This window comes from Sciurus vulgaris (assembly GCF_902686455.1).
Source record: "Sciurus vulgaris genome assembly, chromosome: 2".
NCBI classification, from domain to species: domain Eukaryota; kingdom Metazoa; phylum Chordata; class Mammalia; order Rodentia; family Sciuridae; genus Sciurus; species Sciurus vulgaris.
The window spans coordinates 183,053,737-183,080,021 of NC_136462.1; the positions used below are offsets into that span (position 1 = coordinate 183,053,737).

The 26,285-nt window shown below is 43.9% G+C and overlaps 1 protein-coding gene and 1 long non-coding RNA gene across 3 annotated transcripts in view; both read left to right on the top strand.

Annotated features, from left to right (window-relative positions):
• The window catches only part of RPN2 (ribophorin II), a 56,910-nt gene extending 33,784 nt beyond the window's left edge, over positions 1–23,126 (top strand). The window contains exons 10-18 of one of the 2 annotated variants that reach the window (XM_079128208.1): positions 7,095–7,186; positions 9,059–9,173; positions 11,788–11,982; positions 13,164–13,250; positions 15,016–15,111; positions 16,536–16,611; positions 18,537–18,666; positions 20,088–20,135; positions 22,794–23,126. In XM_079128208.1, the coding sequence (XP_078984334.1) occupies positions 7,095–7,186; positions 9,059–9,173; positions 11,788–11,982; positions 13,164–13,250; positions 15,016–15,111; positions 16,536–16,611; positions 18,537–18,666; positions 20,088–20,135; positions 22,794–22,806 (852 nt within the window). In that variant the 3' untranslated portion in view covers positions 22,807–23,126. The remainder of the gene's footprint in view (positions 1–7,094; positions 7,187–9,058; positions 9,174–11,787; positions 11,983–13,163; positions 13,251–15,015; positions 15,112–16,535; positions 16,612–18,536; positions 18,667–20,087; positions 20,136–22,793) is intronic. The other variant, XM_079128209.1, reaches the window with a different exon arrangement.
• LOC306654623 lies at positions 1,983–6,961 on the top strand. The gene is made up of 2 exons (XR_013762006.1): positions 1,983–2,978; positions 3,061–6,961. It is a non-coding gene; the product is annotated as an uncharacterized lncRNA (long non-coding RNA).
• Positions 23,127–26,285: the final 3,159 nt, after the last annotated feature.

A 26,285-nucleotide genomic window follows, 5' to 3' on the forward strand; every position in this document is an offset into this window, starting at 1 on the left:
CGTGTTAGAAGAAGAAAAGGATGCAGTGGTCTAAAGATGTTTTTCCATGTTCCATGGTCCTTAGAATGGACTTCCAGGGGTAAATATTGGCTTTTATTGTTTATTTATTAAATACAGCTTTATTGAGATAACTTACATGCCATAAAATTTACCCTTTCAAAGTATGCGATTCAGTGTTTTTAATATATTCACAGAGTTGTGCCACCCTGACCAAAATCTAATTCTAGAACTGTTTTATCACCCTAAAAAGCAACCCCACCATCTGTTAGCAGTTCCTATGCATTCTCTCTTAATTTACCCTTCATCTCTATGGTTTCCTTGTTCAGGACATTTCATATAAAAGGAATCATATAATATATTGCCTTTTATGTCTGGCTTGTTTTCCCATTCATGTTGTAGCATGTTTCAGTTCTTTGTTCTTTTTTATGACTGAATAATATTCCATTGTGTGACTATATCAAATTTTGTTGATCCATTCATCAGCTGTTGGATATTTGAACTTCTCTCCACTTTTGCATGTGTCTATCTGACGCTAGGAATTGAATCCAGGGTCTCACATGTGCTGAGAAAGGGTATTTCCACTTTGGGGCTCTCATGAATAATATTGCTATAGCCATTTGTGTATAAGTTTTTGTTTGAACACTTGTTTTCAATTCTTGGAGGCACATGTTTAGGAATAGAATTTCTGGGTCATATGGTCATTGTCACTTTTTAGAGAAAATAATAAGGTGTTTTTCAAAATAGCTGTCTCATTTTACATTCCTCCCAGGTGTTTGTGAAGCTTGTAATTTCTCTGCATCTTTAACACCTGTTATTGTCTGTCGTTTGATTATAACCATCCTAGCAGGGGTGAAGAGGTGTCTTGTTGTGGTTTTGGCTTGCACATCCCTGACAGCTAATGATGTTGAGCATCTTTTTGTGTACTGTTGATCAGTTCTGTATCTTCTTTGGAAAAATATCTATTTGGATCATTTGTTCATTTTTTAAAAATAACTATTTCAGCCTTTTTATTTCTTTTTTCCCAATCTCTACCTCTTATTTCCTTTTATTTAGTCTATCGTTGACCTATGTGAGTTCTTTATACATTCTGGCTACCGGTTCTTATCAGATATATGGTTTATAAATATTTTCTCAGAGGAGGTTGTCTTTTTACTTTCTTAATATTGTCTTTTGAAGTACAAAGCATTTTGTTTTGTTTTCCTTTTGGTACTAGGGATTAAGCCCAGGGGTGCACTAACATTAAGCTACATCCCCAGCCCTTTCTAAAAGGTTTTATCTTATTTATTTGTTTATTTGTATGTGGCGCTGCTGATCGGAACCCAGGGCCTCACATGTGCTAGGCAAGCGCTCACCACTGAGCCACAACCCCAGTCACCCTTCTTTTTGTTTTTTATTTTGAGACAGGGTCATGCTAAGTTGCCCAGGCTGGCCTCAAACTTGTGATCTTCCTGCCATATCCTCCCCAGTAGCTGAGATTACAAGCGCTCTGCCACTGAGCCACAACCCCAGCCCTCAAGGTTTTAGTTCTGAGACAAAAGATTATTTTTTCTTTTGTTGCGTGTGCATTCAGTGATTTTTTTTTTTTTTTTTTTTTTTTTTTTTTTTTTTTTTGCAGTACTGGGGATCGAACTCAGGGCCTTGCACTTGCGAAGCAAGCACTCTACCAGCTGAGCCATCTCCCCAGCCCTATTCAGTGATATTTTTAAGAAACCATTGCCTACACCAAGGTGGTTATAAGAGTTTCTAGTTTTTGCTCTTACCCTTAGGTTTCTGATCTATTTTAAGTTAATTTTTGTGTGTGATAGGGGTCCAGCCTCCTTCTGCATGTTGTCTCAGCCCCATGTGTTGAAGGCTGTTCTTTCCCTACTGATTTTTGGTGGTACTGAGTATTAAACCCAGGCTATGTCTCTGGCACCATCCCCCCGCTTTTTTTTTAAATTTTGAGACATGGTCTCACTAAATTGCCCAGGCCTGCCTGGAATGTGCAATCTTCCTGCCTCAGCCTCCCAGGTAGGTGGGATTACAGGCGAGTGCCCACCACATCAGCTCACACTGGATTGTCTGTGTTCTTGTCAGAACTCCATTGACCATAAACATAAGGGTTAATTTCTTGACTCAAAATTCTATCCCATTAATCTGTATTTTTGTCCTTCTGCCAATACCACACTGCTTGATTACTGTAACAGCTTGGCTTTTTGTAACATCAAATCTGGTGTTTGTCCAAGTGTTTCTGTGGTTGTTGGGAAAATTATCTAAGTACAAAATAGCAGAGAGATGGATAATGGCTGTTGTTCATGCAGTGATAATAGGCCCTTATCAAGGCCATTTGCTGCCCTTTTCCTTTCCAGTGACAGAGTAAGCATTACAAAATCTTTCTCCCCCTCTATCACATTAGAGCTTGTGTGTGTGTGTGTGTGTGTGTGTGTGTGTGTGTGTGTGTGTATACGTGCCCCCCCACATGTGCACACGCACCCTCCTGACCCTGCCATATTTGCAAGTTTACTTTATAATTTTGTAATAGTCACATTTAGAGCCTCAGTGAGTCAGTGGGTCCTGTTTGCTCTCCCTAGAGATGCCTGACGTTGGTCCGAGTGCATTAATGGTGGTTTGGTGGGGAAGGCTGTAATGGCACTCATTGACATGGACTGTCAGGGGAAGCGTGGGTTTGGAAGCTTTCATTAGCATTAATTGCTCCTAATGCACCATCATTTTTGACAGTAATAAGCTAAACCCAGGTTTCTTACTCTGAGCAGAAAGACTGTAATTCCTGGGGTTAAAACATTTTTTGAGATATGCATGGCATATATGATAAAGAAAGGACTAGTGTGATCCCACGTGAAGCAGGCTTAGCAGCATTTAAAGTGGAGAAATAAGTCTTTTGCCTTTTAGGAAAACTAATCCTGCAGTCTGGGTTTGAAGGAGGAAGCAACTAACCAACAGGGATCCTGCCAAGGATCCTACACTGAACTCTGTGGGGGGTGAGTACTGGGGATTTAACCCAGGGGTGCTTCACCACCGAGCCACACTCACAGCCATTATTATTTTTAAATTTCGAGACAGGTTCTTGCTAAGTTGCCAGAACTGACCTCGAATTTGCTCTCCTCCTGCCTCTGTCTCCTGAGTAGCTGGTATTACAGGTGTGTACACCACACCTGCCTCTACACTGAACTCTTTATTTGGGGGAGGAGGGACTGGGGATTGAACTCAGGGGTGCTTAACCACTGAGCCATATCCCCAACCCTTTATAATTTTTTAAGACAGGGTCTCACTAAATTGCTTAGATCCTTGCTAAGTTGCTGAGGCTGGCTTTGAACTTGTGATTCTCCTGCCTCAGCCTCCCAAGTCACTGGGATTATAGGCATGCGCCACCACACCTGAATTAAACTGAACTCTTTTAAGACAGACCTTTGAAAAAGTTATGATGAGCCAGGTATATTGGCACTTGCCTGTAATCCCAGCTATTTGGGGAAGCTGAGCCAAGAGGATTGCAAGTTAAAGGCCAACCTGCAAAACTTAGTAAGACCCTGCCTCAAACTAAACTATAAAAAGGTGTGAGAAGCTCAGTGGTAAAGCACCCTTGGGTTCAATCCAAGAAAGGGAAAAAAAAGAAAGAAGTTATGATGACTTTTATTGCTCGGTTTGCTTTAAGAGTGGCATAAAAACATTTTTCATTTGTTTCCAGAGATCTGGTTGTAGTGAGATTTTAGGAGCAGAAGGATTTGTTTTAAACTGTTTCCTTTTCACAAACAGCCCTACAGTGTTTCTCTGCAGCAAAGAAAGCCGTTACTTAGGGAACCTTTTAAAACTGGAGTGAGAATAAACCCCAGATGACTCCAGTTCAGTGCTTGTGCTATGTGTCTGTATAGTCTAGGAATGGTCACCGTGTCTTTAGGAAAACACACACACAGAGTCAATTAGCAGGCCTTGGTGGCTGTGTTAGTACTGAAAGTAGATAGGAGTCTAATGAAAACCCAAAAGTTAATGGCCTCCTTTTCACTGTGATTAGGATACACCGAGGAGCTTAATGCAGTTCTTCGAACAACTGTTTTTGTGTATCCATCTGCCTAAAGGAAAAGCAATTGTAACAGCACATTTACTGGGCGATACTTTTTTAATACAGAAGAGTATATTTGGAAGACAATATGTGATCTACAGTCTCATTGCCTAGGCAATCCCTATATTTTCAAAACAGGAGTAAAATATACAAGTGGTTAAATTTTTTTCAAGGTGCAGAAAGGTATATAATGAAATATAAGGGCTTGCTGCCATCCTGTCAATTCAGTTTTCCTTAGTGGAGTCCATTCTAACAGTTTCCTGTGTACTTTTTAACAAAAGGATGCATGTAATAGTGAACATGGGTGCGTCCTTTCTTCCATAAAGAACTGAATTCTTCACTTTTGTCACAAAGTCAAGGTTCCCGACTTACCCTTGGGGAGGGTCTGTTAACTCGAGGGCTACACCATGCTTCACCCACTGACACTCCTGCCATAATTCACCCTGTTACCTAGACTCAGTGACAGGCAGTGATGCTAAATAGAATTCTGCTACTAGACAGGTTGTGTAATCAAAAGCAAGAGGTAACAGCTCCCTAACTGTCCATAGGCATCTGCCTTGTTCTTTTAACTGCTCCACAGTAATTCCTAGAGTGCATTACCATTATTTAACTAGTCTCCTATTTATGGGCATTTAGGTGAGATGATGATTTCATGATCACACTTACAGATTCAGTGAATGAGTCCTTAAGAGGATGATTCACAAGATGAAGAGGGAATTATCTGGTTAACGTTGATGAAGATTGTAGGGTAATTAACTGTGAAAACGTTATTTTTATAGTACGGAGTATTGTTTATTTCCTCCCTCTCTCTGCCTATGCTCCTCCAGTCTTCCTACTATCCACTGCTTTCTACTTTCCAGTCGGGCTCACCCCCAGGCAGGCTTGGGTCCTTCTCCCGTGCTTCCATAGCACTTTGTATGCCCCTCCATTAAAGCAGCACTGGGTCACAGTTATGGTTCACACATGGGACAGGAAATGCATGTTCCCTTCCCTCTCCATCCCCTGTGCCTAGGTGCTTCACTAGGATGGGAGGAGGGAGGGCGAAAGTGGTCTCCGCGACTGTCTTGCCCAAAACTGGTAACCTAATTAGAGCTCTTTGGCTGTTTTTTGCTTGACTCTTCATCCGTCTTCAAATGGAAATGCTTGACTTTTCCTTTCCTCTCTGCTGAGCTTCGTGCTGCAAAGCTCTGAGCCCTGTGAGTTGGGAGGCTGTTTTAGAGAACCCCAAGAATGAGGTAGAGGCCTGTGAGCTCTCTCCCTGGGAGGACTGTTCAACCTGATGGCCGACTCTGGCCCCTTCCTCTGCCATATCACCACTTCCTAGGCTTAATGACAGCCAGTGCTGCTAAATAAAATCCAACGGATAACTGGCTACATATTCAAAAGTAGATGGTAATATCTTTACAGCTTCTGTGATACATGTTTTACATTCAGTTTTTTAAAGCAAAACAGAACACCCCCTTCAACCTAATAATTGAGGCTCTTGTCACAAAACAGTTATTATGAAGGCAGGAGGGAAAACTGTTCAAAAGAATTAATTGATAGCTATCTTTATCCCTTTTTAAATTTTCTTCTTTGCCCTTGATTTGAGACTGTTATGCCTCGATAAGGCATTTTAGGAAAATGCTGCAGCTGTCCTTCACTTATTTGCCCAGCCCTCTTTGTTCCTTGATCCTGACTTAGACCGTGGAACTGGCAAGGATTTCCTTAACTGTTACACTCAAACCTATCAAATATTTGGAAGACTCACAGATATGTTTGCACATAAAAGTGCCTTGGGTTTGTCTAATTTACACATTCACTTAGATTTTAAGTCAAAAAATTTCCACAAATAGACTTTTAACATGTTTCCTGTCACTTCTGGATACTTATGTTTATTTCAATCTAATTTTTAAGTTTCTTGTGTAGCTCTTTGTGGAAATGTTTATAAAGGAGATATAGAATTCAGAAACTAGGAGCTGGGATGGACTGATTTGTGCTTATCACAAACTCCAGATCTCAGTGGCTTAAAACAAAGGTTTACTTTTTGTCCACACTGTGTCTTTAGTGAGTCAGTTGGAGACTCTGCTTCATGTTGTCCTTCCTCTGAGACCTTGGCTAAAGGGACATGCCTCAGCCTGTGCATTGTCCCTGTCCATGTCAGAGGAAAAGAATCACTTATGGACTCAAAGCTTCCACCCGGAAGCAGCAGAGTTCACTTCTGCTCACATTCATTGACCAAAGAGAGTCACATGACCCTCCCTGACTCCATGGGTAGGATTCTACCCCATGTGCAGGAGAATGAGAAGTACTTAGTAAACAGTACAGATGACTACCAAGCTTCCTAGGTCTCCATGGCAATTACAGTGCTGCTTGGTGCAGAGTGAGTGCTGGCGCAAAGCTATATGACAAGGCTCCTAAGCAGGTGGGTTTTGAGTGCCTGAGCTTGAATTCTGACCATCATTTAGTAGTGATCTAATCTTGAGTAAGCAGCTTAAACTCTCTAATCTTTAATTTCCTCATCTGAATTAGCCCGACTTTACAGAAATCTCATGAAGATTAAATGAGATTGTCCTTACAGAGCCAATGCCTTTCATGTAGTAAACACTCAATAAATCTTAGCTATTAATAGAATTGAGTACTTATTGATTACTTAAAAGTTATTGCTTAGAGATTTTTGCCTTTTTATTTTATTTTAAAGTATACAAAAGATCTCTTATTTTCTTTTCCTTTTTTAATATGTTCCATCCAACCAAAGCCAAAGAAGTAAAGAAGAAATTGGAGTTGCTTTTTAGGCCTCAGGATAGGAGAGGTGGGAAAGACTTCCTTGCTGAGCCCATTTTAGTATGGTCCTTGAAGCTGCTCTCTAGATCCCAGAACCAACCCACCCACACCCCCCACCAAAAAAAAAAAAAAAAGAAAGAAAAAGGCAAGCAAAAAGGACTCCACCCTAGAATTTTTTTTTTATGCCTTTACCTTTTTAAGAGTAGAAAACTTAGGATATACAGTTAATTTTTTATATACCCACCACTTGACTATTTTCTTCTATATTTTATTCCAGCTCAGAGTCAAGATCTCCACTGAAGTTGGCATCACAAATGTTGATCTGTCCACTGTGGATAAGGATCAGAGCATTGCACCCAAAACCACCCGGTAGGTAGGATGCCATGTAGGCACAGGGGAACTCCAAGCTCCCGAGCTGAGAACATGCCTGGGCACTTTACCATTCTGGTGGCTTTTCTGTGTCAGTAGTGATCCACCTATATCCCAAATTCAAGAGGCTGTATGCCAACGGTCCTGGTCCAGGGATCTGATTAGCTCCTAAGCAGATTTGGGTGTTGTCTACAGCAGTGTTCAGTTTATAAGCAAATTGTTCATTGCCAGTCCACAAGGAGACAAAGGGCATTACCTCGGGATATAAGTGTGAGTCTGTTGCCTGTGTCACTACAGCTTCCTTGGTGAAGGAGGCACTGTATTCATTTACCTTCTAGTACAATCATCTTATCTGTACACAGGAATGAATTTGCTTTTAGTGGCCTCATGACAACTTTCTCTGGCCTGTGGTGGGTCTAAAATCAGTTGGGAGCCTCCTTAGATCCTTAGAACTGAGCTTTCAGCCCCATCTAGCACCAGGGCCACCACTTTCCTTCCCTTCCAGGACAGGTATCACCGTGCCGCAGCACTTGTTTCTACTGAGCTCAGACACCGCCTCAGGGAACCGTTAACAATTGATCAGAGTTGGGTCAGAGTGCTGTGTGAAGCCTGTGGCAGCCGTCCCCAAATCCTTAGGAGGTAGCAATCAGAACCTCTGGGAATAGTTCAGATCCCAACTGACTCAGCTGGGGTGAGAAAAGAGTAGGTCAATCCTGAAATCCTTTTTCTTTTTCTTTTTTTTTTGGGGAGTAGACCAAGGATTGAACTCAGGAGCACTCGATCACTGAGCCACACCCCAGCCCTATTTTGTATTTTATTTAGAGACAGGGTCTCCCCACATTGCTTAATGCCTCAATTTTGCTGAGGCTGGCTTTGAACTTGACATTCTCCTGTGTCAGCCTCCTGAGCCACTGGGATTACAGGCATGTGCCACCATGCCCAGCCTTTTTCTTTTGAGGCAGGGTCTGGCTTAGTTATCCTTATAGTGATATAGAAGGTAAGAATTCTACTTCAGAATTCTTCACAGAATAACATCTGTGAGTGTAATTTGCAAAATTTAATTCTCTATGTAAATAAAAAAATTGTCTTCATGAGTAAATACAAGTCCAGAGAATAAAATAAAGCTACGTATGAGCTCCATAACCATTAGGCTTGTTTATCTGCTGGCCATCTTATCCTAAAATCCCAGGAGATAAATCTGAACAGTTTTCCTCATTAATTCAGCCTTTTGAGAAAATGACTTTTTAAAACCCAGTTTCAGGGCAGAAAAATAAATTGAAACAGTATCCAGAAAAAAATACAGCAAAAAAAGAATGAAAAAACTCCAAGTCCCGCCTCTCGTTTACCCCACTTCCTCCCCCTTGTCTCCTGACCTCGCTCACACACTTTTGGCGTGGATCCTGGAATTATTTCTCCTGCAGTTCTGGCAGCCAGCTTGCAGTCCTCCTGTGTGCCTGCAGAGGTACACGTGGGCTTCACCAGCACCAGGCTTGGTTGCGTTTGAGCTCAGTCCTTAAGGTAAAAATCTCCAGACATCTTCACAGAGCATTTGCTCCAGACCCTGATGGAAGTTTTCTCTGTGCTTTTCTCAGTCCTAGCTTGGGGGCCGGGGTTTATCCTAGTGACAGAGCACTTGCCTGGTATGTGTAAAGCCTGGGTTGGTCCCCTGCAAGGCAAAAGAATAAACAGCAATAGAAAACCGTGACTTTACCAGTCCACTCCACCCCCAGCCACAGACACTTCTCTACATCTGTCCACTACAGAAGTGGGACAACAGGGGAGGGAGGGTTCAGCCGTGAAGGGAGGAGTGCATTCTTTGTTCTCAGATGTGCAGAGCCTGTCTGAAGACCTGCTGTGTAATATGTCTTTCAGGGTGACCTACCCAGCCAAAGCCAAGGGTACATTCATCGCGGATAGCCACCAGAACTTCGCTTTGTTCTTCCAGCTGGTAGATGTGAACACTGGTGCTGAACTCACCCCTCACCAGGTCAGACAGAAGCCCAGACCACTCTTGCAGCCTGAAACATGAGTGCACACTAGAGTACTGATGTTCTGTGTGACTTGGAGGAGAGAAATGCCATCTTCCTGCTTTTCGCTCTTGGCTCTGAGCCCTGATAGTCAATCAAGTTCTCCTGCAAGAGAATTATGACCTTTCACCTGGAACACGCACTTTTTTTTGTTTGTTTGTTTCCAGTACTTGGGATTGAACCCAGGGATCCGCTACCACTGAGCTACACGCCCCCAGCCCTTTTTATTTTTTATTTGGAGACAGAGTCTCGTTAGGTTAGTTGCCCAACTAGTTTCAATTGGGGTCCTCCTGCCTCAGCCTCCCCAGTAGCTGAGATGACTAGTGTGCACCACTGCACCCAGTTTATACACTTTTTAAAAAAAGATTAACTGATATGAAGAAGGCAGATTAGCATTTAATTGAGGCTTTTAAATGCTTGATTTTTTTTTTTTTTAATAGAAATAATTTTACAGGAAGAAAACCTAGGCATAGGTCCCAAAGCATTTTTTTGTTCTGGCCAAAGCAAATTTTCTATTATGGGACTTTGAAGAATGGCCCATTTTAACTTCTGCCTACTTCTTCTTATAAAAGCAGTAGGCCAGGCTTAGTGCTGCATATCCATAGTCCCAGTGACTCAGGAGGCTGAGAGAAGGATCACAAGTTTCAGGCCCCCTCAGCAACTTAGCAAGACCCTATCTCAGAACTGGGGATATATCTCAGTGGTAAAGCACCCCTGGGTTCATTCTCCAGTTTTGAAATAAAATATAATAAAATAAAAGCAGTAGGTTTTGTTTTTTTCATATATAAAATGAAAATTATTATTTGAAAGATTTTCAAACCATATGCCCTTCCCCAGGAACTTAAAAAGCCCCCTTGTCCTCAGGCACTTCCCTGTACGTCATCTCCTGGATTGAAAAGAATTCTTGGCCCTGCCATGTGCACGGTTACAAAGGAAAATACTTGGAGTGCTTAAAGACAAAGAATGAGACCCCTCAGGCTTGACTTGGGTGCTCTATACCAGTGCTTTAGCAAAAACAGCAGACTTGTGTCCATGCTGAGAGGAAACCAGAGCAGACCACTGAAGTGAGTGGATTTACTTGCAAACATTCTTGCTATTTCTCATAACTGCAGCCACAGCACCTATGCCCCAGAGCACCTGCCCTTAGGACCAGGGTCCTGGCAATTCTCTGCTCCTCTGTGTTCCATCTTTAAACTCCCTACACATTGTCACTTCAACCTCTTAGCATTTCCCAGTTCTCTCCGAGATTGACATGTGCCATCCAAACAGCACAATAGAAGAGAGAGTATAAAAAGAAGAAATTATAAGATAAAGTGGTAGGTTAGGGTTAGGACAGGGAGAGTTGGTTAGGAAACATGACTTTTTAACAGAGTGCTAGTTTCCTCATGGTTCTGTTTGGGGAGCTATGGCTCAGTGACCTCCCAGGTAGAGGTGGTATTTTGCAGATGAGCTTGACAACCACTTGTACTTATTAACTGTGGTAAGAGGAAGATCAGAAATCCTGGCCAAGACTAATCACTGTAGCCAGGATGCTTCACATTGCTGGGTTCCTTTCCCTAAATAATTCAAGGATTATTCTTTGTTGCCCAGGTGTAGAGTAACAAATGAGAGTTATGTCTTTTCTTTAGATCTAGCACTAGCTGTGTGACCATGGCAACTCATTTAATGCTTAGGCTTCTGATCTGCACATTGGAACCATCCTACCTGCCCCGTTGAATTCTTTATGTGGAAACCCTTGAATGGAAGGTTTTGAGTGAATATCAAAATTTGCTGCCATTCTAAAGTGGAAAAAAACCCTTAGTTTCTTGTGCCATTGGAAGGATAAAGTGATTAAACTCAGTATCATTATGCTAAGAACATGACTGGCTATTGTTTGGTGACCAACTGGTATATACTGGACCCTGTGCTATATGCTTTGCTTTCATTATTGAAAATCTTCACACAGATAATACATGTAGAACTTAATCTTTCTGCCTTAGGAGGAATAAATCAAGGGGCAAGGAAGTTAAGTAACCTGCTCAGCTGATAAGCAGTGGAGCCAGATGTGTCTGTCTTCAGAGTCCAGGCACTCTCAGAACACCAGGTTGCTCACTCGATTAGAACTCTGCCTTGCCATTGACACCCAAGCTTCCTCTACTAAATCTTTAGCTGGAGGCACCAGGAAATTGAAAATGGGCCTCTTACAGTTCCACCTCATTTCCCTTCTTTTCACCCTCTGGTGAAGGAGTTAATTGGGCAGCAGAGTGGCCAAAAGACTGCAGGAAGAAGAAATTGCTGCAATAGCAAAGGGCTTAAATCATTCGCAAACTGGGCATTCAGCCTCCAAGTCATCACGAGTTGGCTGAACTCCTAAGTTTAATTTCTTTCCTCCTACCAGAAAGTTTTCCCTGAGCTAGTAACTAGGTTGGGATGGCCAGTTCTTTTACTCTACAAGGCAGGTCTGGCAGATCTGGCAGGTCCCAGGGCTCTCCCTGTGACAAAAGAGCTAACTCTGCTGCCTGGCCGGTTTGATGTTGAACCCCTCAGAGAGTTTTGAAAAGATCAGATGAAAAGTGGTTTTATTGTTCCCTCTAGACATTTGTCCGACTCCATAACCAGAAGACTGGCCAGGAAGTGGTGTTTGTTGCTGAGCCAGACAACAAGAATGTGTACAAGTTCGAACTGGACACCTCTGAAAGAAAGATCGAGTTTGACTCTGCCTCGGGCACCTACACTCTCTACTTAATCATTGGAGATGCCACTTTGAAGAACCCAATCCTCTGGAATGTGGTATGTGCCCGAATGCACCCCAACCCACATGAGAGGCTGCGCCAGACATAAACAGCGCCTTTTCAGGGGCACAGAGCTCTTCTTCCTGGCCTCGCCTGTGCCTCCTATGGGGGGCACAGTAAGCATCACAAGAGGAAGCACTGTGTCCTGGCTTTCTAAATCGTTCTAGGGTTGTGCACATGGGTTGGCAGTGGTAGGTGTTTAATATAGTCTCAGTGAATGAATGAAATGTAAATTTGCCCTCATGAGTTTTAGTGATTTGAAAATTTCTATAAATGTCGATCCTGGAAGAAGGTTTCTGTGTTACAGCAATGCAGTAGGAGAGATACACAGATGTCAAAGATGAGGCCCCGGCCTTCGAGATAGGGTGTAGCCTGACGGGAGGGAGAAGATTTGAATTCTGTAACAGTTCAGAAAGGTGCGGGGTAATGCACTGTAGGATTGGAGGATGCTGGTAAATGATGGCCAGCCGTGGTGTAGGATATTAGGGCTTCCATAGTGCTCCTCATCCCTAGCATGCCTCACTTTGGTTTGGTGTGATGACAGAACGTGGGGTCGAAGAAAGGCAAGAGCTTATTGGGATGGAGCCTGGGGGCTGTGGGTAGATGGGGAACAGCTACTAGAGAAGTTTGTGAGCAGTTCTGCTTTTGGAGCTCATGAACCCTGAAGAGAGCAGTCAGGAAGAGGGTGGAAAGGTGACAGAAGCCAGATCGTAGCCTCAGTTGGTGGCTGATCCATGTGTAGGACAAAGGGACAGCTGTATTTTCTTGTGTTATGTTCAAGCCTCCTTCTCTTTGACTTTGGGCTGCATTTTGTATGAGAGCATATTCTCATTTCTTGTGTGCGTGTGTGTTCTAAATCACACTTCCCAGAGACGCCAAGCAGCTTCTGATGGCAACTAACACCCAGTGTACCAGCTGGGATTTTTGTATTAAGTGGCTCTATGGGGCTTTCTCTACCATATTGGTAGAAAATTAGAACTCATGCTCTAAAAAGCGTTTTCAACACATATTTGTTTTGTTCTTGAAATTTTCACTGCCTCATTTTGTCGACTAATGGAACAGGAGTGATTGGATTTCTTGAGCTTTTTTCAGTTCTGGTCCTCGTCAGGGCCTTGCTGGACCTCTGGGTTTCACCTCCTTCTCCACCCTGTGCCTCTAAAGACTGCCTTTATTTTTTAGGCTGACATTGTCATCAAGTTCCCTGAAGAAGAAGCTCCCTCAACTGTCCTATCCCAGAACCTTTTCACTCCGAAACAGGAAATTCAGGTACATCCCAAAGGCCTTCTCCACTGACACTGAGGAGAAATGAGCACAGTGAGATAGGCCACAAATGCCTGGATTCTGGCTCTGGGCTCTCCTTTAACCTGTTTAGATGGTGTTCAGTAGTTTGAACCTTACCACCTGTGAATTAGGGCAAATACCAGTCTCATCCTCAAGCTGCAGAGGTTCAGAGAACAGTGTGCAGCTTCCAGAAAGTTGGAGATGATATCGGAACCTGAGTCTGTTTCCTGACATGCAGGGGGCTCAGCCCCTCAGACTACCGCTGGGCAGTTTCAGGCACAGATGGGTTTAGCATCATCCTCTCTGCTTCTGCAGAAATCAGAGCTGACAGGTGCGAAAGCTCACTGGGGAGCAGCTTCTTCCAGGCAAGTCCTTCTCTTCCAGGGCACCCCTTCCTTTAGGTACAAACTTGAGCAATTAAACAGTTAAACAATTTAGGTACCAGTTAAGGAAATAGGTGGATCCACTCAGTGGACTATATTTTGTAGTCAGGAGAAATGGTCCAACATGGAAACCTACATATGAATTAGCACAAAGTGTTAAAAGCAGACGACTTTCCCTCATTTCACTATTGAAAAAAAGACAAGAATAGAGTAGTAGAATTCTTTCTAAAACTTGAAAGGACACAGTTTCAAGAATGTGAAGCTTGGCTAACAGAAGATACAGTGTGATATTAAAAGTGGAGGAGGTGGCAGCAAGTAGTGTTTGAAATCCCTTAATGGCAGTGGCATGAAAAGAGGAGCTGAGGTAAAAATTTTGGAACAGGAGCTTCTCATGGACTACTCACTACGGAGCTGGGTTGGCTAAGCATGGATAAGTAGAAAAGACTGCCATAGTTTACTCACTGGATAAAAATCTTTCAAAGAAAGAAAATAATTCAGTTTGTATACAGGTGTTGCAGCTCAGGAAGCATAGTCAAAAGCCCTGTTCCATTCGATCCTCACAATACTTCTATAAGCCACCCTTAATTTTTTGCTGGAAACGGAAGCAAAGAGTGGTAAAGTGACTTGCCCCTGGTCTCTCAACCATACATATCAATTTGGACATAAGTAAAGGTCTCTGGACTCCCAGTCCATCACGACTTCCGTTAGGTCATATAGTTTAGGTGAACTTGCCAAAGAATTCATTTTGATTTTCTCAGGCAAAACAAATATCATAGGAAAGCTTGCTCAGCCTTCTGGTTTAACTTTGGAAATCAAGTGAAGGAGAAGTTTTTTTAAGAGAATCCTCAGAGCCAGGGATAGGGGAGAGGCTGGTGAGGTGGGTTGGAACCTCCTGAAGTGAGGTATATGAAACATTAAAAGGGGGTGAAGTTGTCAGCAGTTAGCCACCTGAAGTGGGGCAGTAGTATATGACTTAGGGACGCAGGTGCCACCTAGAAACCCAGAGTCCTGACTTGGATGTGACACCTAAGCATCCACAGACCTGGACACCCTTTTTAACACAGCCAAATGCCACTTCATGGGTTGCATTCTCCATTCTATAAATGGCAGTCAGATTTGGAGGCAGGGAAGGGGTTGGCCAAGCAGTGAGCCCACAGAGTGTCTTGGGAAGGGACTCCTCTAGAATCAGAAGCCAGCGTCGAGAAGAGGCAAAAGGCCAAGTGGCCACTTGTTGTCAGGAGGTTTTAGCCTGTGGAAGGCATTTCCTCTTACTCATGGTCAGTGATGCTTTGGTCCCTGGTACACATGGCAGCCCCTCCTGGGAAGAGCACATTCTGAAGTCTCTTTGGTGTGTCTTCTCTTGGCAGCACCTGTTCCGAGAGCCTGAGAAGAGACCTCCCACCGTGGTGTCCAATACTTTCACAGCCCTCATCCTCTCGCCCTTGCTCCTGCTCTTTGCTTTGGTGAGTCTCCATAATTAGCATGGGCAGCGTGCGTCTGGCGCCAGACTCGGCAGATGTAGCCGTTCCAAAGGAGGCTTTGTGCGCTGGTCTCAGCACAGCTCCAGAGGGGTCCAGCAGCTGTGACCTGAACTGATGGTCAAAAAATTTTAGAATAACCCAAATTCCCCACTGTGGGAGAGTGGCCAGATAAATTGATCCATTAATAAGGGGGCATGAGAAAGTTCCTGACAGCCACGAAAAGCGAGTGTGTGGACTGTGATGCTCCATCGGGTGTGCAGATGAGATGAAGTGTGGGAAAAGCAAGGCCCAGTGCCCATAGCCGTGAAGAATCGAGAACAGGCTGCGCATTCCAGCTCTGTTTGGAGCGTAAAACTGGAAACAGCCTAAGGTTCTCATGAAAGCAGGTGTTAATTAGCCCATACAACGGAATAACACAGCTCAGTAACAGAAAGGATACATTTACACTCATACTGCAAGTGGACTGTTGAGCGTGGAAGGCAAAGAATAGGATAGCATCTTATGTGATGCTCTTTATGGAAATTTTTTAAAAATATATGTAAATTTTAGTCACCTGAGGAGAGAACATTGTGGAGAATATAAAGGAATGAACCTGTAGCTTTTATACTCTATTGTATTGTTTGTATATTTTTAATATACAAATTCATTGGTTTTTCTTTGTTTCTCTTTTTTTGTCCTTTTTTTTGGGGGGGAGGGGAACTAGAGGTTGAACCCAGGGCTTTGCGAATGTGAGGCAGACGATTTGCCACTGAGCTACATTCCAGCCCTCTTTATTTTTTAAAATCATAAATATAGTACATATCCTCAGGGTTCAGAGAATTTTGAGGGAAAAAACTCATTAGATCTTACTTTTGGAAAGTTGCCTGTGTTCCTAATTAATTTTTATTTTAACAAAAGAATTATTGGTTAATCTAAATCTGGAAGCATGCCTCAAGCTTCCAAAAATCAGACCTGAGGTGTGGGCACCTGTTCTTGTATCTGAGCATCAGGATTTCAGAAGACACAGAACCCACAGGCAAGAGCATGCAGCTGCCAGCTGTAAGCGGGTTCATCTTTCCAGTTCTCACAGAACTTGGTGGAAGCGTCAGTTACTTTATCATAAAGCAACTCTGACCTTCCAGCTTCATGGTTCCACCTGTTTTAAAACAGAAGGGTTTGCTGGCTTTAAAAATGATGTTCAGGCACAGTTGAGAGCAGGTGCTGAGATGCCTTTCTACCAAAAAAGGAAACATTTTTCCTGCGGGTTTGTAATAGGGTGGCTGTCACTTGGAAAAATTCCCTGTCTTTCCAGTATGCATGAACTTTTAAGATCTGAGGACTGTTCATTGGATTAGCATTGGCATGGCAGGTATAGCCTTTCTTTCAGGTTCTAATGTCTTTTTAATTTATTTCTCCACATCCTTCAGTGGATCCGGATTGGTGCCAATGTCTCCAACTTCACTTTTGCTCCTAGCACGATTATCTTTCACCTGGGACATGCTGGTAAGTGCCCCAGGCTGCTAATTCCATTTAACCTCCTCTGACATTTTGCCTGCCCACGCAAACCCCTGTTAAGTAGACCCACAACCTATTAACTATAATGACTTAATAGCATAACATTTCCCTCTTCCTCCTGGCCTTTTAAGACAGTTAATATGATGATAAACCTGTTTGGCCCATCAGCTTAGAACAGCTGTCATTATATTGGGCTTCATTGTACTAGGAGGCTGTTGGCAGGCCATTTACCCTCATTTAATAGCCCTGTTCATTTCCAGAGATTACTCACTTATCGTATCTTTACACTGAGCCATCTTCCTGGATGAAGAGCATTAATGCAGTTTCCAAAGGTTATCTTTCCCCACCACATCGATCTTTACATTTGCTGGCGGCTCTGTCTGGACAGTAATAGAAAACAGTCTCTTCTGTAGTCAGACACGCTGTCCTGCATTGTTCTCTTGAGAACTTGGGACCTAAACAGCTCGAACATAATGAGACAGTAAATTCACAAATCAGTTAAGCATTTCCGAGACTCTGACACTATTGGATCAGTGTTGCCTTGCATCTCACTGAGACTTTCAATATTTTTTAATTCCTTTGCCTCTTTTGGGAGTCATCATCTCTATATCCATAATATATGGCTTCTGGAGGGGTCCATGAATGAATCCCTTGAAATTCCAGACAAATGTGTGTCTATATTTTTCTCGGGAAAGAGAGTCCATAACTTTGATCAGATTCTCACAGAGGCATGACCTCAGATATGGTTAAGAATCCTCGCTGTAGTTATCTGTCATCCTTCTGGGCAAAATTGACAGAATGACCTTTCTCTCCAGCTTAGCTACTGGATTTGAATGATAGTCCTCCTGGGTCAGTCTCAGAACAAAACCTGCATATAAATTTGTTGAGAGCCATGACTTTTCTTACCAGTATGCTTTGTATGCACATTTCCTTGTTTGATTTTCATCACAACCCTGGTGGGAGTGATGGGACAGGAATTATGATCCTGTTTGACAGGTGAGAGAATTTGGATGCAGAGAAATTAAGTGACTGGTGAGGGCGGAGCCTGGACCAGAACCCAGGGCTCTCAGTGCTCTTTGTTCCTTCCTAGTCACAGTGGCAAATCATCCTTAAAGTTCTTTTTCTGAGATGGGGTCTCAGTGCTCTTGAATTCCTGGCCTCAGGGGATCCTCCTACCTCTGTCTTCCAAGTACTGGCATGTTCCACCATGCCCAGCTTCCTTAACATGTGTTTAAAAAGAAGGAAATTATTCATTTGTTTATATCCTGCAGACTTTCATTCAGAATTTAAAAATAAAGGTAGTGGCTCATGCCTATAATCCCAACTACTTGGGAGGCTGAGATAGGAGGATCACAAGTTCGAGGTCAGCCTGTGCAATTTAGCAAGACGACCCTGTCTTGAAATAAAATTAAAGAACAAAACAAACAAGTGCTCTCTACCACTGAGCCACAATCCCAGCCCTATTTTTTATTTTGAGACTGGGTCTCGCTAAGTTGCTGAGGGCTTCACTAAGTCGCTAAAGCTGACCTTGAACTTGTGATCCTCCTGCTCAGTGTCCTGAGTTTCTGGGTTTACAGGAGTGCACCACCATGCCAGGCAATGGTAAAGTTTTAAAGGAAAGAAAAGAAAAAAAAAGAAAAAAAAAAAAACCTGTGTTAAAGAAGAAGAGAAATAGATGTGACTAGGACTGTGGATTGAGATAAAATAAAATAGTTAAAGTCTGATTTTTACTTCTGAATTTCTTGCTAGCCAGGGCTGAGAACGTTCCCACTTTCTGGCATTAGATAAAAGGGTACGAAACAAGCTGGTCAACAAGCAGTCCTTTTCCTGACCCAGCAGTCACTGTTTCCAAGTCCCTTCCACCCAGAGCACTATCAGCTTTAATTAATTGGCTATCCTGACTCCTCTTGTAGCTATGCTGGGGCTCATGTATGTCTATTGGACTCAGCTCAACATGTTCCAGACCTTGAAGTACCTAGCCATCCTGGGCAGTGTGACATTTCTGGCTGGCAATCGGATGTTGGCCCAGCAGGCAGTCAAGAGGTAAGGCCAGGGCAGGCCTGGGGCTTCAGGGTAGGATTAGACATATTGGTGTCAGCTCTGCTAGTCCATATCTAGACCAAGGGTATGTGGCAACAAGATTCATTTCCTTAAGGGCAATTCTGACTCCTTACTCCAGCTCAATACAGAAGCCATAAGAACATTTAAATCAGTAAAGGGCCTTTGATGACCAGCAATAGATATATTAAAAGCACAATAATTTATATCTCTACTCATTAGAATGAGAGAGGAAAATAATTGCTTTATGTGGATTAAAATGGGTTAGAGTCTATCTGGGTGTATAAAAATCCTTCTTTCTAATAACAGTATTCTGCCCTGCCCCTCCCGCACACCCCTAAGGGTGACACCCGGAGCCTCTCTGTGTGTGAGGGCTGCATTCTCTCCCCAGGTTTTGCAGGGGGCTCCCAGCAGGGAGCATCCACCCAGGAGCCCACACCACTTCCCCAAGAACCAGACAGCCCGAGAGTCAGACCTTGACATGATGGCAGCTTGCTGGCAGCCCGACTTTCAGAACAAAATTGGAGGCAAATTTAAATGTCACATAGGTGTTTCTCATTGATTTGGCTTTATTAGAACCTGGGTGATTTCAACCACACAAAGGCCAATAGGAAAAGGTCAGAATTGCTTTCACCTTTGGAAGAAATCATTTTCAGACGTGCCCTGCTTTCTCCTCTCTGAGACTTCTGCTGGCAGACTGTAACTCAATATCATGCCCTCCAACACGGCTGCCAATTAGGTTGGTCAGATCTGAGAGAGGTTTTCTCAAGGAGACCATTTGTGGGTGGGAGAAGGAAAGGTCTCCTCTCCCCGCAGTCTCCACTGTGAGCTTTTTGAGGGCCTCACTCTAGAGACCAAACGGTATAAGCATGCTCCTTGACTTCCCCACAGTTATCCAGGTCCCGCAGAACTCCCCTTAGCACCAGCAGTGGCGGCTGGTTCATTGTTTGACCCCTTCACAGCCTTTACTCGGTGGCTATGAAGTACAGCTAGAAAGAGCCTGAGTCTCTGAAGTTTTTCCAGAGCAGAGCTCTGTTCCTTTGCAGCAACCAGTCTGGGCCCCCAGGGAGCCAACTGTGCTCTGCTAACTTTTCTTTTGTGGAATTTGCCCACAAGACAGAAGCAGGGGAGAGCAGGATGGAAACAATTTGATTTAGATGCTGCTTACAAGTTCCTAATCTGAAATCCTAAAGTTGTATGCATTTTCTGGGGAGTGAGACCATGGTTTTTATCAGACTCCCAAGAGGATCAGTGACTCCCCCACACAGACACACTCGCATCCCATAAGTCCTGAAAAATCAGTGACCTTAATAGAAACTCTCGTCGGGTGTTTGCCGTTTTCTGCTTCAGCTTATTTCTCCTCTCACTGTCCTTTCTTGATTCTCAAACCCTCTTTCCTTTGGCAGGATCGCTGCAGAGCAGAGCAGTAGATTGGCAAAATATAGGACACTACGGTAAAGATGAAGGGTGGATGCCTCCCAGGACTAGGGTCCCTTTCCTGTCTTGCCTTCCTCATGCATGTCAGTTACTCAGTCGCTCATGCCTCCCTTCCCCTCCCCATGCCAAAGCCAATTCTGAGGCCATTTTATAATCTGCTAGAAGAGGTTGCGACTGGACCATGGCAGAAGCTGCCTGAGGAAGCCCAACCGGTGGGTTAACTTTGCAGTGGAGCAAGTCTGACCCGGCTCTCACTGCACGAGATGCCATCCTTCCTTATATCCCGTGGGGTATTGATTATATGTAACAGCCCCTCTGTGTTCACAGCAGAGCAGAATCGAGGACAAAACAAGTCCAACCTTGGACTCTTAAAAGGGACCCCATCCAAGACTCATAAATTTATTAAATGGTGGTCCCATGGCAAATCCTGGCACACCTTGTCACTATTTCTAGGCCTTTCCATAACCCTGATCTCTAGTTGGGCCAAACCGTGCAGTTTGGTGAGACTCTGAATTATGAAGGACTGAGGGCCACAAATCAAAGCCAGCAGCAGTGTTCCAGTTCTTAGAGTTCAGAGTGTAGTTCAGGGCTGCTCCCCATGTGACTGACCATGCTGACTCCCTCCAGGGGTTGGTCCTAGGATGGGGACGGAGTGGAGGCGAGGTGTAGGGAAGGAAGGACAGGGTGCCTGCTGCTTCATGATCTGATCCTCTGAATCAGGGGTGGACAAGAGGTTTCCATGAAGGGGCAGGTGGTATGTCAGGCTTTGCAGGTCAGATGGTCTCTGTCATAACTCCTTCGTCCTGGCACTGTCGCATGAAAGCAGCTATAGACCACGTAAATAAGTGGATGTGGCTGTATCTCAATAAAACTTTATTTACCAAAACTGGTGCTGGGCTGGATTTGGTCTGTGTCGTAGGTGGCTAACCACTGCTCCAGACCAACAAAGGATAGGGAAGTATTTGGGTTTCTGAATCATGCTCTCTTATCCCTTGCCTTGGAAATGGCTTTCTATGCCAAAGCAACAAAGCCATCTAATTTTTAATCCTCTAAATATAGGAGAGATCAACAAAAGCATAGGATTTAGAGCCCTTTCACTGAAGAGTGAACATAAGCTGGGTCACCTCTATGTAGTCCTCAACATAGAAAGAAACTGCATTTGTTTTGGCTTTTTTCCCCCGAAGTTTAACTGAGGTGTAATTTACATAGAGTAAAATTCACTTTTGTGTGTGTTATGTAATTCTATGACTCTTATAAAGCATATATGGCTGTACAACTACCTCAATCAAGATACTTTTCTACACTTCCGGAAGTTCCCTTTGGCCCCTTTTATAGGCAACCCCGCCACAATCTCCACCACTATCCCCTGGCCTTACTCATTTGGTTTTGTCCTAAATTATATCTGTTCTGTCTGCAGTTTGCTTTCAGAACTAGTCCTTCCTGCTATATGTTGAGTTCTTTAATTCTTTACCCTGGATTGATATTTCTCCCTTGATTTTTAATAGTCCACTCCTACCTGTTATCCCCAAATCATATAGCTTGAGGGAGAGGAAAGTCATTTGATGATTTGAATATTTAGGACTTTCTGAGATTGGGACCTGGTGTTAAGGTTTAGCCCCCTGGTAGCTGAGGACTTGTGATTGAATTAAAATCAGACAACTGATGTGAGTGACCATAACACAGGGCATCATTTCTTAGCCGAGATTGAGGCTAGTGAGCCACTACCCTTCTTCTGTTCTTATTTCTTCCTCATGCTTTCCCTTCTGTGCAAACTTTTCTAAGCACACACATTTTAATGTACCTGGGAACCTGTGTTAAGGAGTGAGGAGCACACAATCTGGCCCCCAGGATCAGTTTTCATGCCTGTGATTAGCCTTGGGAACTAAGTCTCCATTCTACAAGACGGTGACATCACTGTAGTCTTCACCATGGGGTCTGGTTGCCTGCTAAGGGTGGTGGGTGTGTCTGTGCCAACGTTCCTCCCTGGAGCCTGCCTAAACCAATTGGTTTCTTTTTGCTATCAGTGCCTGGTTGCAGATCTGTCTAGATTATCCTTTTTACTTCTGTGTTTCCCCATCACTTCAAGTCCAGGGAAAGCCAAGGAGAAAGAGGGAATAAAGATGTAGAGAGATTTTTATCCTGTCTTAAAATGTTTCTGTGAGCTAAGTCCCGTTTTTGAGAATTACTCTGTGTAGATGCTGGGTCTGACTATAGGTAAGAACACAGCCACGTGTCAGGAATGTGGTACAGGATGCCGTCTTCCTAGCTGCAGAAGGGCCACATTTGGTTGGCAGATGTGGAGTCTGGGAGATTGGCAATGAATATTCTTTAAACTTTCCTCTGTTCTGCTAGTTGGAACTTGCACTTTTTGGCCTTATACTGTGAGAGGTGTGCCTGGAATTACCTCATCTCCTGTATTTTCACATAAAATTTCTTAGTTCTGAAGTTTGTTTCATTGTTTCTCAGTTGTCATCAGCTTCAGTTATGAATTAACTGTCTCACATTTCTATTGTGAGATGAGACGAGGCATAAATGACTAGAACTGATGATTATTCCCTTATAAATGGGACCTTGCAGTGGGAGAGTACCTTGGTCTCTGTTGTCACCAGTTAGGAACTATAACAGTGAGTCAGAACCTTCAGTAATTTTTGGGTTTCTCTTCATTTTTCTTTCAGAACAGCACATTAGTTCCAGAAAAAGGATGGAAATTTTGAAAACTGAAGTGAATGTCAAGAAACGGAGTCAAGAACAATTCACAATATGAAAAAAGGAATTAAAAAACAAACTTTATTTAAAAAGAAAAAAATTGAGATGTGGTTGTACTGTTGCTTGTTGTTTCCCAGTTTCCCTCACACAAAGCAGATGCCTTGAGTCAGATCGCCTGTTTCTCTGACACGATGCGCTAGCAAGGTGCTCTGGGTGCCCGTAGTTACCCAGGGACTGCACTGGAAATCTGAAATCTGCGATTAATTTGTTTTGGAATAAAAAGGATGATAATAGGAGCAAAGGCCTGACTGAGCGCTTTCTGTGGTACTTTTGGAGTGTGTAACACGAGGACTTCTTGAGACTTGGTTGTTGGGTTGGGCAGGTGTTTCTTACTCCTTTCCCAACAGGGCAGAAGTGGCCAGCTTCCTTTCTGCTTCTCCAGCAGTGAGCACTGCAGAGGAGCCCCTTTGGTTTCAAGACTCCCCTTGGTCCACAACTAGGACCTGCTCAAGGCTGTTGCCCTCAAAGTTTGATGTCAGCCCACAGTGAGGGAGCTGACTGCATTAGTTCATTCCTGCTGCTTTGACAAAACACCACAAACTGGGTAATTTATAAATAATATAAATTTATTTCTTATGGTTCTGGGGCCTGGGAAGTCCAAGTTCAAGGCATCAGCAGATTTGGTGTCTATTGGTGTCAGTATCCACATGTAGCAGAAAGGACAAATGTTTTGTCCTCATGTGGCAAAAGGGGCAAAAAGATAAAAAAAAATGAGCTGGCCAGTTCCCTCAGCCCTTTTATAAGGTACTCATCTATTGGTGAGGGCTCAGCCCTCCTGATCTAGTCACCTCTTGAAGGCCCCACCTCTTTTTTTTTCCCTTTTGTGTGTGTGTGTGTGTGTGTGTGTGTTGTGGGGGTGGGTTAACAGTAACCCTAGTGGGTTACCCCACGGGTGCTCTGCCACTGAGCTATAATCCTAGTCGCTTTTTTAAATTTTATTTTGAGATGGGGTCTCCCTAAATAGCCCAAGGTAGCCTTGAACTTATCCTTCTGCCTCAGCCTCCTGAGTCTGTGGGATTACTGGTGTGCATCACCACAGCTGGCTCATTTATTTACCTTTCTGGATACAGGTAGTCCTCACAGAGTTTGCTGAATTCAGGGTACAGAAGTTACGTCATTTTAATTGGATGGCTTTCCAACCTAACTGAACTTTACTACAGTAAGGAAATTGGGAGCTTTTACTGGATATAGGGAAAGGAGATTCTAGAACTCTGAGCTAGTTCTGAAAAGAATCCTATAGGTGAGAAAACAAAATATGGGCAATTAGGGCAGCCCCCTGGGATGGGAAGCAGGCCTCTCCTCTCCAACAGATTTCAAACTAGTGGCCGGTAGATATGTTTTATTTGACCTGTAGAGTTTAAATAGTTGAATCTGTTGCTAGCATTTGAAAATGAGATTTTATATAAAAAAATCTGGATTTGAGTTTTGGGATCTGGATCCTTTTGAGGATCAGAGCCCCGTTACTGAATGGCCACAATGACCAGAGCTGACCAGCTGCTCCTCCCTTTGGATGGGTCTGCACTCACCTGATTGTTACAGTCCCTCCCCTCACAGTTCCTTCCTGCTCGTCCACCTGCCAACTTTGCTTCCTTTTTTTTTGGGGGGGGGGCGGGTACTAAGGATTAAACCCAGGGCATTCTACCACTGAACTGCTGAACTACATCCCCAGCTGGTTAGGTTTGGTTTTGGTTTTGGTACCAGGGATTGAACCCAGGGGCACTTTACCACTGAGCCACATCCCTAGGCCTTTTCATTTTTATTTTGAGACAGGTCCTCACTAAGTTTCCTAGGGCCTCACTAAATACCTGAGGCCAGTCTTGAACCTTTCTGATCTTCCTGCCTCAGCCTTCTGAGTCACTGGGATTACAGGCATGTGCCACTGTGCCTGTCATCTTTGTTCCTTTGATTCCTGCCTTTGGGACCCCTGCTTTTAATCTTAGTTTCTCATCCCATCCTGAGGGGAAAGGGCAGTGTTGATCTCCATTGCTCTTAGATGGCTCCTAGAGTCCCTACTAAGGTGTACTGAGGCCTCAGCAGCTGTGAGTCACCGTGAGGTAGTAAGAGCCAGCAGTGTGTGGGATGATAGCAGGGCCCCTGGTCAGCTGTCACTTCCACATCTGCTGTGAGACCTGGACGGGCCTGGAAGATAGAACAGTAAGCCTGGTAGAAGGGCCTGCAAATAGAAGTGTGAAGCATGCTGAGTGTCCCCTGGGAAAAGAGCAGCCTGTGACCGAAGGGAAGGGGCCAATAATGAGAACGAGAAGGGGCTGGCAGAGCTAAGGGGCACCACTGCTGGTTCAGAGCTGGCCACCTTTGCCCTGTGCCATGCTGTCTGCTGTGTTCAGTGGGCAAGGTGACTTCCATCCGGCCTTTGGTTCAGTGCAGCCCAAAGGAGACAGGTGGAGGCAAAGGAGCAGAGAGTTTGCAAATGTGTGAAGGCCTTCAAAAGGAGCAGTTTCCCTGGGCAGGGAGAGGTATTGGGAGGCTAAGCTGAGACCTGAAGAACAGGGAGGGGCCTCCAGACTCCGAGGCAAGAGCATGGAGCCCCAGCGTTCTGATCTGATGGCAGGCTGTCATAGCTATGGTGTCCTTAGCAAGGAGAGCATCCTGGGATGAGATAGTAGAAACCAGAACAAACTCGACCTTTAAGCGCTGTGGTAAAGGGGGCAAATTTTCTTTTTGGACTAATGGAGAATTTTAAGCAACTTGGGTCTTGTGTTACAATGTGGCTGAGCAGCTAATTCCCCACTGGGAGCTGGGACTGTGGGCTCTCGGCTCTTGAGTGAGGCTGCAGGGGAAAAGGCTGGTTGCTGTAGCCGAGTGGGTCTGTAAGGCGGGGTTGGCAGCATTCCTAGCCCCTATAACAGAAAGTTCACTGAATGTATGGCTCAAATATTTCACCCCACTGGTGCCTGGGCCTGGCCTTTTCTAAGGAGTGCAAAGCACATCAGTTTTAGAGTTAAATGCACCTGCTTCCAATGCACTGATTATTCTTATACACCTTTCTTTTACCTTCTTAGCCTTAGTTTCCCATCAGTAAAAATGGAGATAGTATCTCTGAGAGGTTTATAAGGACCAGATGAGATTGGATTCAAATCACAATAGTATTCGATAAATTCATGAGATATTCAACACTTCATTATAAAATCAGCTTTGTATTAAATGATTTTGCTCCAGTGTAATCTGAGCGTTCCGGTCACATTTAAGTTCAGCTAGGCTAAGCTGTGATGTTTGTAGAAGCATTAAATGCATTCTTTCACTGTCCCCATTGTAAGTCAGAGAGCATCTGTGTTGTTTTCACGCTCTTTTCTGAGTGCCCTTAGCAGGATCCTAACAGCACTCAGAAAATAGAGTTGGGTTCACATTCTCTCATTCCCAGCTTGCGTTTCCTGAGGGGCCTG